The 12,714-nt window shown below is 33.2% G+C and overlaps 1 protein-coding gene across 1 annotated transcript; it reads left to right on the top strand.

The window, feature by feature from the left end:
* Positions 1-1,433: 1,433 nt before the first annotated feature.
* LOC149561479 (GRAS family protein RAM1-like) lies at positions 1,434-2,939 on the top strand. Its single transcript, XM_089827838.1, has one exon. It carries the CDS (start codon positions 1,434-1,436, stop codon positions 2,937-2,939), a length of 1,506 nt encoding a protein of 501 aa, XP_089683964.1.
* The last annotated feature ends 9,775 nt before the right edge of the window (positions 2,940-12,714 follow it).

The following is a 12,714-nucleotide window of genomic DNA, read 5'->3' as shown; positions in this document are numbered from 1 at the left end:
CTTGGTATCATACTTTTATGAGGGTTATGAGGCATTTCATGTGCAAATGGTGTCCAATGGTGTTTCAAAGCTTGGATGTTAGCTGCATGACTCTATCATCATTTGGGAGCAACTTGAAGAAGTTTTACTAGTCTATAGACTATTTTCAAAGAATAATTCCTTCATAATGTTGTTTTTTTAGTTCTCACCTTAAGTGAGGGTGTTCGAGTTAATGTTGTAACAACATTGAATAAATCATGATTGATTGTTGCATTTGTGGCAACAAATGTTTAATTTTCTCACAACATAATTTCAATTCAATTGTATGTGTCACAGAGTTCTAGTTTGAAACAATAACTAGTTGTGGATATGTCTCTCATATCTAGTTAGCTATCAATAGGTTCTAATTAGGCGTTTGACACATCTAATTTGTTTTCATTTGTATTAGCATAATTATAAGATCTTTGATGAAATGTTGTGTCCTTATATATTTGTAATTAGTATTACCAAACATGAAGAACAAGCCACAACTACTGCAACTAGTCTATTTTTCTAATAATTACAACTCTCCTTATAACTATATCAAAATAAGTCAATCTAAATTGAAACAAGTGCCACGTAGTGGCTTAGTACTTGCCTTCAATAATTTTAATTTTAGTTTTATATGTAAATTTAATTATATATTAATTATATATTTAATAAAGTATTATATATATTATTTTTTAATTGTTATAATCTTTTATAATAGATTTTGTAAAATTATATTGATAAATAAATTATATTAAAAACTAAATTTATTTATGATTATTTATGACAATATTATATTAATCTTAATTTTATTTTAATGTGTAAAGTTATAGATATAATATTTTTTTAAATTTAAATGTGAATAACACAAACATTATACAAAATATTAATTGTATTTTAGAATTAAAAATTAATTTTATTTGAAAATATTAATTTCATTCTATAATTAAAAATTAATTTTATTTGATTGGCAGAAATGAGTACTATTAATCACTAATTATGAAATATTGATTACAATAGTACTATGCCAAAAGGCAAAAACTAAAAATAATAGAATTAATAGAATTATGATTATATAATTTTCACAATGTGAAACTCAAATCTTTTTTATACGATATTTCCCGAGGCCGCTATAAAGCTGTAAATATTACATTATTGACTACTGCCCAAAGTGTACACAATCCAAAATGTTACATCTGCTCTCTCGAGACTGATTGAGCTTCTCTGACGTAATCCCTTACGCAAAAGTAGTTTATACGGTTTATACCGCCTTTGTATCTATCTTAGTATTGTAACAGTTTTAGTGCAACAAGAGAAACATTGTTTTTTCTGTATCATGTCTTCGTGATCTCCTCCGTTATGTCCATTTAACCTCTTCCTCAAATTCGTTGATGAATACTCAAACCCAGTCATTGCATTTAGGGAAAATGGGTGCATCTAATGACGTGATTCCTCCACCCGCGTCTTATTTGTATTGTTCATTCAATCCCTTTCTGTGGGAGACAGACGATACATTTGAAGTGGCAGACCAATTACAAATGGATGGTTTTGCTAATGAGCCGATGGAGGATTCATTGTCTCAGATCATCGCTACGAACGAAGAGATGATAAATATTGGGGAGTTGCAATTTTTAACTCATGAAGCAGCGAATCTGAAGGCTGCAGTTGATTATTCCATTACTGCCGGAGAACAATTTTGCGGTAATCAAATGGTACCGAATCCGTCTGATCATGGAAAGATGAATTTCAAAGAAGTTGGGACATCCGGTGATGATGAATTGGTTCAGCTTGTGTTAGCGGCGGGACGAATGATAGACCACCGGGAATACGACGGTGCCGTCTTCCTCGTGAGAGAATGCAAGAAATTATCTTCTCCGCTGGGAAATCCAACGCAGAGACTCGGCCATTATGTCTCCCACGCCTTGCACCACAGAATCCAACACAACACCCTCGGCACGTTGATCAACGCAGTCAAACCAGTTTCGGATTTCGCTTACAATATTGATGGCTGCTTTGAGAACAATAATGATTTTTGCAGCAGCGTTGCTTACTACATCAGGGTTCTCCCGCATATGAGAGTGCTGCAGTTCACGTCAGTTCAGGCAATCATAGATGCCGTGGGGAATGCGAGGACAATTCATGTGATCGATCTTGCGGTGCGAACCGGATCACAATGGACGGTCCTGATGGAGTTTCTGGAACAGAGAGCTGCTACTTCTCCTGCCTGTGGTCTTCAGATGCTGAAGATCACGGCAGTTGGGATGAATGGTGAGGAGCTTAGGAAATGTGGGAAAAGGCTTCATGAGCTCGCCCGATCTTTGGAGATTCCATTTTCGTACAAGATTGTGGAGATCGAAAGCATGGAGGAGATTAAGGAAGGTTTTTTCAACGTGAGATCTGGCGAGGCCTTGGCAGTTTACGCTCCGATTGTTCTCAGAAGTTTGTTATACCACCCAATGCTTCTCGTCGATGTTCTGTGTGTTATCAAGAAGCTGAGGCCTCGGATCATGGTGACTGTCGAAATCGAAGCTAAGCATAATTCTCCATCTTTTGTGAAAAGATTGAGCGAAGTGATTCACAAATACAGCGCGGTTTTTGATATGTTGGATGTGATATTTCCGGACAGAAATGACGTAATGAGGGTAAAGCACGAAAAATTGATTGACGGGAAGCAGATAAGGAATATGATAGTGTATGAGGGGAAGGAGAGGACAGTTAGGCATGTTACAGTTGATGTATGGAGGACTTTCTTCACACAAGCGGGGTTCAAAGGAAGGAGCTTCAGCTTTCAGGCTCTGTATCAGGCTAATCTGCTGTTGAGGGAATATGCTGCTGGAGAATATTATACTCTGGGCACTGATGGACAAGCTGTTATTGCAGGGTGGAAAGGAACTCCATTATTTGCACTCTCGGCATGGAGTGGTATGAAATGAATGTTCATACCAGGAGAACAGACTCTAGCTTTCGAATGCTACACCATTCAAGCAAGAGTTTTCAATTACTTTTGTTTCTTTCCCTTAATTTGCACAAATGGTTCAATTATATAATTCACATGGCAATTCCGTGCATTAACGGGTATGTTCATTAACAAATGGATTATTACTATTTCATATTGAAAAAGACCGAAAATCTAATATCTCTCAAAAGATATAAACTTATGTCACATTTTAGATTTTGTTTTTCTACCATTATACATTTAGGAAATCTTAAGAATGAACCAAGAAATTTCTAATAATTGGTGTGAATAAAATTGTTTTAAAGTTTTTAAAGGTATTTGGACCATGAATGCAATAAGATATTTTAGATGTTATACAAATCAATATGATCATTTCTATATATTTTTAAATTCAAAATTTGTCACTTAATTAATATTATGGTGCTTGAGATTCAATAGCAATCTATATTCAATTGATACAAATCTTAATATTTATTGATTATTTTACAAATAGTAACATTATTGTGATATGTAGTATTTATTTCATATATATGAAGTCCTTCAACTCCAAAAGTCTTCCCACTATATAGATATAATTAGAGTGAAGATAATTTTGGTTGAATTTTCTTAGATTAAATGGAAGCATGTTATATGAATTATTTAATGGGTGTGCATGATTCCTAGGGTTGACTCTATTTATTAATGAGCATCTTGGTCTAAAACAAATTCCTAGAGTGTATTGGTTAGTATTTTGTTCCACGAGTATTTAATGTGAGCTAATAATGGGAAATTTCTAAGATAGTAAGGTAAATCATTTACATGCCACTCAAAGCTTAATATAATAAATTTATAGCAGTGTGTGCTACTTCTTATATATTTTTGGGGTTGTCATTTTTGTCAACAATTTTGACATACCTTAATATCAAATTAATTAGTTTTAGGGACAATTGTGGATATTCTTGTGACTAGCAAGTGATATCATTCATCTCATACCATTTTCACATTGATGTATAAATGACATCTACAATGTATTGGGAAGTTTCTTATTGAGTTACAAGAATAATGTGTATTATTCAACACTTTTCATTGAGTATGGAAGATGCAACTAATGTTAAGGAAACATGCACTATATAATTATAAACCATTACATTCCATGTTTGAATTATACATAATTTGGAGGAGATTCATGAGAGAAGTTTGTGCAATGGTGTCATGGGGCCTCTGGTGTTGCATGTCTCTCTCAAATTAGCATAGGTATGCCTCAAAAAATTAGCTTGATAACTTGAAATAAGGTGTGTTGATGTGTTGATTTGTTTGAAATTTGAGCAATCTATGTCTATCAAAGAGGTAGAAATTTCTCTACGGTCATTGGATATGAATAAACACTACAACTTATACATGGCGGTGTTATTCTTCCTATTCATGTAAATAGGACCCCAACAGCTATGTCCATGTGACTACATAATGAAATCAATTTTCCATGTTTGAAATGGTTAGTTATATTAGAAAATTTGGGGTTACATATTCATATGAATTCACATCTGGAAAAGACCATCTTTGAAGAAAAAATAAGTAAGGACTTTCACATATGGAAAAGAAGGCCATAAAAATTAGGGTAATCTATAGTAATTTAGATTCTAAATTTACATGAAGAGTCATATTTCTCACATGCTAGATCCTCTTAATTTGGAGTTTATTTGTATACTTTTTATTCCACAGAAACATCCTATATTTGAGTTTATTTGTGTACAAGATAAATTACATAAGTCTTCTAGGACAGACCTATCCTTAGTGTTCTATCATTTTCTATGAGTTAGGCCTATGTGATTCAAATTTGATCTATACACCCTCTTAGTAAACTACCTCGATAGGAACTAGTGGAGAGAACTACTCTTTACTAACCTTCATGGCATAGGAGGTATAGTAGAGAATACTAGGAAATAAGGTCTATATTTTTTTTAATCTTTTCCTTGCTCTTGTTTTCCTAAGCATAATTGGCCTTGGAGCTCTAGTAGAGAAACCTAATGATCTAATACCAAATCTAATGCCTAACCAGGGAACCTAAAATGATGAGTCTAAACATTTTTGATAAAGGAGGTAGGGAGAGGACCTTGAACTAAAAGATTAAAAATATAAAAATGCACATCTTGGGGCCATTATAGCCAAGCAACTAGCTAGAAAGAGAAACCAATGTATACAAGTCACTCTTCAAAATAATAAAAAGTATCCAAGATCTACCACTACTCCTGATACCAATCACAAGAGAAAAAATTAAATTGATTGAAGATTGCATCAAATGCAAAACCAAAGGAATAGCTTGCAACAACAAAAATCTACCCAAAATATAGGAATTAATTAATTGTCTTCCAATAACATACCTATAGTAACTAAAAGTCTTAATAGTCCACAAGTTCTTAGCAACTGGAAACTTAGAGGTCTTAAGTTAGCATAGTTCACAAAAACATAAAGGATTTTAAACTTAATACTAATAAAAATATTAACACCTTTGCAAGAGGTGAACCAAAAACTAAAATAGAGACTGAGACTAAAGTTTTTTAATATCATTCTAGTCCTTGATCACTCAAGTGAGCTCCTCTTGTCAATCCATGATGTTTCTAGCATCTTGTCTCTTTTCCTTGTCCTTACTAGATAGGTCCACCTACTTATTATTGCATATCCTACTCTTTCCCATGACCATTCCTAGAACCACTCTGGATATGGTAAGTAGTTTCAGCAAAGCCACCTATCTCAATGTTTGTTATGGATTCTTTGTATAGTTTGTCCAAGGAATCAATTCTGATTGAATGTCTTACAATCTACCATGAAGGTTGTCTTCAAGCTCTTCAACCTTTATAAGAATGAATTATTTTCCATGTTCCTTTGCTACTCTTCGTTAGTCTATCAAGTATCCTCCTATTTTTCCTCCATAGCCTCAACAGGGTCACTAAAATCATTTTTATTATCAGCTACCCATCCCAAGTTCACTTCAATAATAGCCTCATGTTTCACCATTTCTACATCCTCATCTTCTCCATCATAGCCGACCTCCTCTTCCTCTATGTAGTTCACATCCTACATTTCCTTATTTTTATTTTCATCCTCTACCTCACACTTAGCCTCAAGGAATTTAAATTCTCCCATACCCTCAAGAATGTCCTTTTCATGCTTCTACTAATTCTATTTTCTTTCTTTCTCTTTCTTTACAATCTCCTTTTGGTAGAGGTAGCCTCTTTTTGGCTACCTTTCCCCATTGTGTTCCTATCTTTTCTTGCATCTTCCTTAGAACCATGGTTGTCAACATATAATGTCTATATCCATCTTACTCTTTTTCAAGATGGTGTCTTTGCTATTTTGGGGGAGTTTTCCCTCTTAGATAGGGTTTTGGGCAATAGGGATTCCCAAAGGGAATTTTAAAGACCAGGAGAAGACAAAAAAGGTTCCTTAGTGGATTTTTTTATGGATCCCAATGTTATAACTCTCTTTCATAGGGCTCCCAATAGGGGTAGGATTTAATTGTTCAATTTTAATAAATGGCTTGGTCTCAATCGACTATTTCCCTTTCATGTGGATAAGACCTCTGCTAAAGGCTGGATGATGGTCAAACACATGGTGATATAAAAAAAATATTAATACTTGATGGAGAGGTGGGTTGCATCCATTTTTTATGCTACCTTTTAAAGAGGAAACAAAAAAGAATGAGACGTTGACTTTTTCTCATGTCATGGGAAATTCAATAGGTGAAAGTAGTAGGAATGGTAAGGTTTAAATCTCCCTTCACAAGTAAAATATTTCATAACCTAGAGGCATATAATCACAAAAGGAGGAGGGAAAGAAAATCTATTAAACCTATTTTTTGCATTCACCCTTTCCAGTTTCTCCTTGCCGATTAAGAACATTTTCTTGTGCTTGTTGTACTTTCCCTTGCTTTTTCTTTCCATGCAATGACCTTCAGACTTCAAACCAGTAGCTTCCACAATGAGTTTTGGCATCACTGCAACATCAATACTACCAATAGAAATAATACCTTTATGCCAAGAAATGGAAAAACTAGATGAATGATCTGTGCTCAAATCCCTCATAATTTCAATGTAGGAGGTGAGCTCAATGTCTTAGAAATAATTCCAAATTTCCTAGTTCTACTTTAGTTCCCTATTGTCTTTTGGCTGAACTTTCTTTAATAGTTCTCACATGTTCTTCATTTTACCCAATCCCTACATCACTTCCTAAATAGCTTTATTATCTTCTTCAACGTCTTCTCTATGATAATCTTCACACTTTAGAATGGAGAGCCAGGAAACTTTGAGAATGGTTTAGGTGTTTGTGTTTTTTAAGGATTAATAAGTCACAATTATAATAATTTTTTGATAACTCTTTTCTTGATAAGAGGATGTCATTATATTTATTAAAACCTTTATGATTAGAACTATGATCTTTGCACCAATTGGTGAGTAATGAAAAATTGACAACTTTGTTTAATTTTTTGTACTTCCCCTTTTCCTTACTATTATTAAATCTTTTGCATATCTTTTAATTAAGATCTATACAAGGGCTTTTTTTAATGATGTCATTATTACTATTGTTCAGTGAGTTGTACTTTTCTAGCATACTATCTTAGTTGTTCTTCTAAATTTGGTTGTCCTCGATCTATTTCTAATCACTTTTCTATATTTTAACAATTTAATTTTCCCATCATTAATCTGAAATTTTCTAGTGTTGTCTTTTTTATAGTAATCTTTACTATTATCTAAGAAAAATATAATGATAATAATTCTTGATGTAGACCCTAAAGAAGCCTTGTTAATTCTTCTTTCCTTGGACATTTACCACTTCATCATTAATTAATATAGACTTGAGTTGATCCATGAAGTTAACTTCAATAATTACTTTTCTTTCTTGGCATCCCAAGCTTGAGTTAGCAATGAAATTCTCTAATCCATTCCCTTCTCTTAGAGTATGTCATATGATCTTGACTTCCCTAAATAAAATTGTTTTTTAGTTGCAATCCTCCATAAGGTTGAAAATCCTCTAAGGATTCTTACCATTACCCAAAAGGATACCAACTATTAGTTTTGAGTCCTCTTCCATAATAAATTTATCAACCCTTAGATCTAGAGGAGCTTTGATATCCTACTGCATCACTCTAGACCTTCAACATAGTTGTTAGAATTGATTCCTATATCTTTAGAAAAACCATGAATCCGTTCTAATCTTCTATTGTTAACAAGACCACCTATTCCAGAGATTCTGAAGTTACCTTTAGAACAACGATCTACATTGCATTTCCATGAATTTTGGTATGGAGGGATCTATTGAGTTTACTTGGACTTTTTCATATATTAAACTAGTTCAAATTGGTGAGGTTCTTGTAAATGCACAAAGTTTGTTTGATTCTAGTTTCATAGAGGGAGGGGTAATTAACACACTTCGGGTAGGAAGAAGGATTGAAATTCTTGTTAATAAATCTCTTAATAATATGAAATAATTCAGTAGTAGATTTTCTCTCCTCCCTAAGGGATCTATTATTTATTTCTTTGAATAAGTTCTAAAGTATAGTAGGGAGAATCTTTTGTCATCGATTATTTAACATAGGATGGGATAGCCGAGAGTAATTCCAAGTAGTAAGCAAGTCTGTGATAGTTTTTGGCATAACCCATAGGGTTTGGAGAGATTGAAACATAAGAATCCATAGGTCATTAGAGAAGGCGAAACTGATGAACATGTGATCTATGGATCCTTGATTATTTTTACATAGGATGCATCTATTTGTTATGCATAATCCATATTTATAAATATTTTCTAGGTTTGAATTTTTTTGTGGATCACTGCACACCAAAATTTGTTAATTTTATGGGGAATCTTAGGAGTCCATACGAGATTCCACTTATGGTACTTATCTTGAAGCCGGATTTAGGAAAGATAGGTCATTTTAATAGAGTATTAACCTGTATCATCTTAAAATGGAAGCACTTCCATGTTAAGAGTGTTTAGCCCTATGAGTAAGTGGTATAGGGTCATGTTAAGTGCCTTGAATGGGTCTTTTCATGGATCTAGTTATTTCCCCTCTATTATGAATCTCTCTCTCTCTCTCTCTCTCTCTCTCTCTCTCTCTCTCTCTCTCTCTCTCTCTCTCTCTCTCTCTCTCTCTCTCTCTCTCTCTCTCTCTCTCTCTTTCCAACCTATTTCTTTCTAACAAACTACTCTATGAAACTAAGGACTTTGGCCTCTGGGTCAAGGATGACCTTTTGGATCAAGGTTGACATTGACTCTAACCTAGGTCAACGATGACCTCGACCTTGACCTAGGGTAGGGCTGACCTCATCCCTCTCCCTAGGTCCCATTTTCAAATTTTGAGAGTTTTAGGATCTCAAGCATCAGAAATTTTCTTTGCCTACTTTTGTGTCGGCTATTTTGGGTTTCATAATGGTAGACTCTTAAATTACATTTAATCTAGGTCTATTCCTTGGAGTTAAGGTTAAATGGGATTTAATGCTCATATGTAGGTCTTCTCTAGGAATTAGTGCCCTAGATCACTATATAAGGAAGCCTTCTTCCCTCATTTTGACATCTACTTTTAATCTACACACATCTACAATATATGCACAATCAATCAAATTTTCTATGAGCTAGGAGCTACCTTTTATGAAGTGAATCTACCTACATGAAGTGAAGTTCTATTAACTATTAAAGTATTCAAGTGTTTAAGAATCCAATTCATTAAAGAGATCCATTGTTAGCCATTGAAGGATTCAATCTCTATGGAGTCCTCTTGTTGAAGATTTCATCCACATTCATCCAAGCCTTCTTCTATGCAAAGATACATTCAAGATTAGTGTTGAAGATTGAATGACATTGATTTGAGACATCCTACATACATTTCTACATACATTTGGAGCATGCATTCTTCTAGATTCAAGGTTAATTCCAAACTGGGGTTTGACTGAGGCAAACTCCTCATCCAATAAACAAATCATTTTTCCTCCAAATACAGGTGTGGAACAATGAACTGGAAAGTAGATTCGGATATCCATTTTGTCGAACTTCTAAGATTTGCAAACAAAATTTTTGTCAAAGTAGTGCAGGTCAAGGTTGACTTTTTTGGGTACAATTGTGCCCTGGGGTAAGATTATGCCCCACCAATAGGGTCAAGGTCAACCTCCCTTCAAAAAGACAAAATATTTCTGGCTTTTCTCTGTCTCGACATTTTCAATCTAGAATGAGTTGCAGATTTCCCAAAAACTACATACATACATCAAAAAACAAAATTTCCCAGATTGAAGGTTAGTATTTTTCTTTTATCTATTTCAGGATTTAGGAACAAGCCCACAATAGGAAGATCATACAACCTCCTTTCTCCCTATTTTCTATCACTTGATTCATATCTGCATTGAACACTCTCTTGTGTTTAATCAATTTGGATCATTCCTTTTGGAAACTAGGGTTGATTTAGGTTTCCATTTTCTTTCTATTCATTTTGGAAAACATCCAATGTTAGATTTAAATCTTGTATTAGGTATGCCCTATTGTACTTTGTGTTGTTATATTTGCTTTCATTTCATTAGGTCTTTCTTGCATTAAGATTAGATTTAGTTTATGCTCTTGCATTTTAAATTCAAAAATACAAAAAATTACAAAATTTATTTCAAAATACAAATTTTTTTTTTTTTTATAGTTCAATTTATTTTCCTTGTATTGTTTTATGAGCTTTATAACTTCTAGTCCTACTTCTATTCTTAGGGTTAGACATAGTCTTAGACTTATGAGTACCTTTGAGTCCGAGTCTTCTTCGCCTTTCCTTAGGATTCCATATGAAACTTTGATTCCTCCTAATTCTAATCCTCTTATGGAGTGAAACTCTTCTCACTCATCTCATGATGAGGATGATGATTTAAAAGTTTCTCTTGAACAAGTCCAAACACTTTCTAATGAACTTGATAAAATGGGTAATTGGCTTCTTCAAGAAAACCATAATCAAGATTCTATTCAAGCTATAGAGACTCTTACAAAAGTTCTTCATGATAGTGACCAAGATGTTAGTGTCTTGCATGGCATTATTCATCTTGTACATTCCAACATTAAACCTTTAGCTAAAGAAGCTCAAGATTTAGAGTTGACTCCCCCTACCACTAGTGTAGAACCTTTTTCTGTTCCTTTCCCTAGTGCTCCTACCTATACTCTTTCTTTGGTGACTACGACGGTTCCATCTATTCCTATGAGTGTTCCTCCTGTGTCCCTTCCTACTTCAAAACCTTCTTATCATAATGTTCTTTTTACTTATTATGCTCCTATGCCAACTACAATTTCTAGTGTTCCTCTAGTTGTATATTCTATTCCTATAGCTTTGTACACTTTACCTAGTGTTTCTAATATTGCTAGTTCTCCTATTTCTTCTCATGATTCTACAATTATCAGTTTGGCTCAAAATGTGTCATCTTCACAACAACAACTTGCATCCTTGACTCAAAACTAGTTTATTATCCCTACTAGTGACATTGGAAGTCCTTTGTCTCAGGATATTATTCATATTCTTGTTCCTCAGCAAGACATTATGCCTCATCTTGAGAATTATAATGGCAAGGGAGACCTTGTTCATCATGTTAAACCATTTCAAATCCTTTATAGTGATTATTCTCATGATAATAGGATTTTAGCTAAGTTGTATGCTCAAAATTTTCATGACATGGCCTTACAATGGTTTTTTTCTTTGACTCCTTATTTTATTCATTCATTTCCTCAACTTGTTAATACTTTTATTCAACAATTTCAAAATAGCTTTGGACCACAAGTGTCTTTTATTCATTTGAGGCATTGTATACAAAATTCTAAGGAAACATGGACTGAACTTAATGGTAGATTTAAGAATTTGTATGCTTATATTTCCTATGTTGTTTATGATATTGATATTCAATGTATGTTTATTTCAAATATGCAAAAGGATATCAAAGATAAAATTTTGCTTATTAAATTTACTTCTTTTCGACAACTTTGTGCAATGCTTCATCATTATCAATTAGAAGTGGGTATGTGCAAGATCATGGTGTACCAAACTATGGCCTTAAGTGGCAGTGAAAAATTAGCAAATCAGGTTTATGTCAACTTGACACATAATTTTGAAGTGGTTATGGACTTTATATCAAAAAGTTGTAAGGAAATAATATGTAAGAAATTGAATGTAGTTTCTAAACTACTAGGCCTTATCAGGAGAAAAAATAAATTAATTGGTCAAAAGTTTGAATTTTAATGCAGTACCAAGAAAATTTCAAGGCGAAAATAAAAAGTAGGTGTATGTCTGACCACCTTAATCAAAATCAAATCATAATATTTTTTTAATATAATTATATATATGAAAATTAAACTCATGCCAGGATGTGACACATATTTTTTGGTATTTTTATTCCAAATAAATAATTAAATATAAATTTTCTACCAAAATTTTTTCGGAAAAAAAAAGTCCCATGTCTGACCACCCTAACTAATAGAAAGTTTTACCAAATTTAAATTTATTTATTTATTTCTTATAATAGGCGAAGTATAGAATGTGACAAAACTGTTAGATTTAATAAATGTTATACCGTTTGAAAGTTATAGCTATTTTTCAATCAGTATGTCAATCAACACTTTACAATAATCTTCATTGATAATTAACTAATAAATACTTATTGAACTCAGAATTTGATAGAAATTATATTGATAGAATCTAGAGAGCGATATTAAAAAACCCTTTTCGTTTTATTCAATTTCAATCAAAATAACATTATCAGACGGCTACCCGAAGT

The sequence above is a fragment of the Cupressus sempervirens genome, chromosome 4 (genome assembly GCF_028749045.1).
Source record: "Cupressus sempervirens isolate cs-2001-9-10 chromosome 4, ASM2874904v1, whole genome shotgun sequence".
Lineage (NCBI taxonomy): Eukaryota > Viridiplantae > Streptophyta > Pinopsida > Cupressales > Cupressaceae > Cupressus > Cupressus sempervirens.
The sequence above is the reverse complement of the archived record's forward strand: the minus strand, read 5'-3'. Positions and strand labels throughout refer to the sequence as shown.

What these genes read in the sequence shown, in the direction of transcription:
- LOC149561479 (XM_089827838.1), top strand. Translation starts at nt 1,434, where the DNA reads ATGGGTGCATCTAATGACGTGATTCCTCCACCCGCGTCTTATTTGTAT.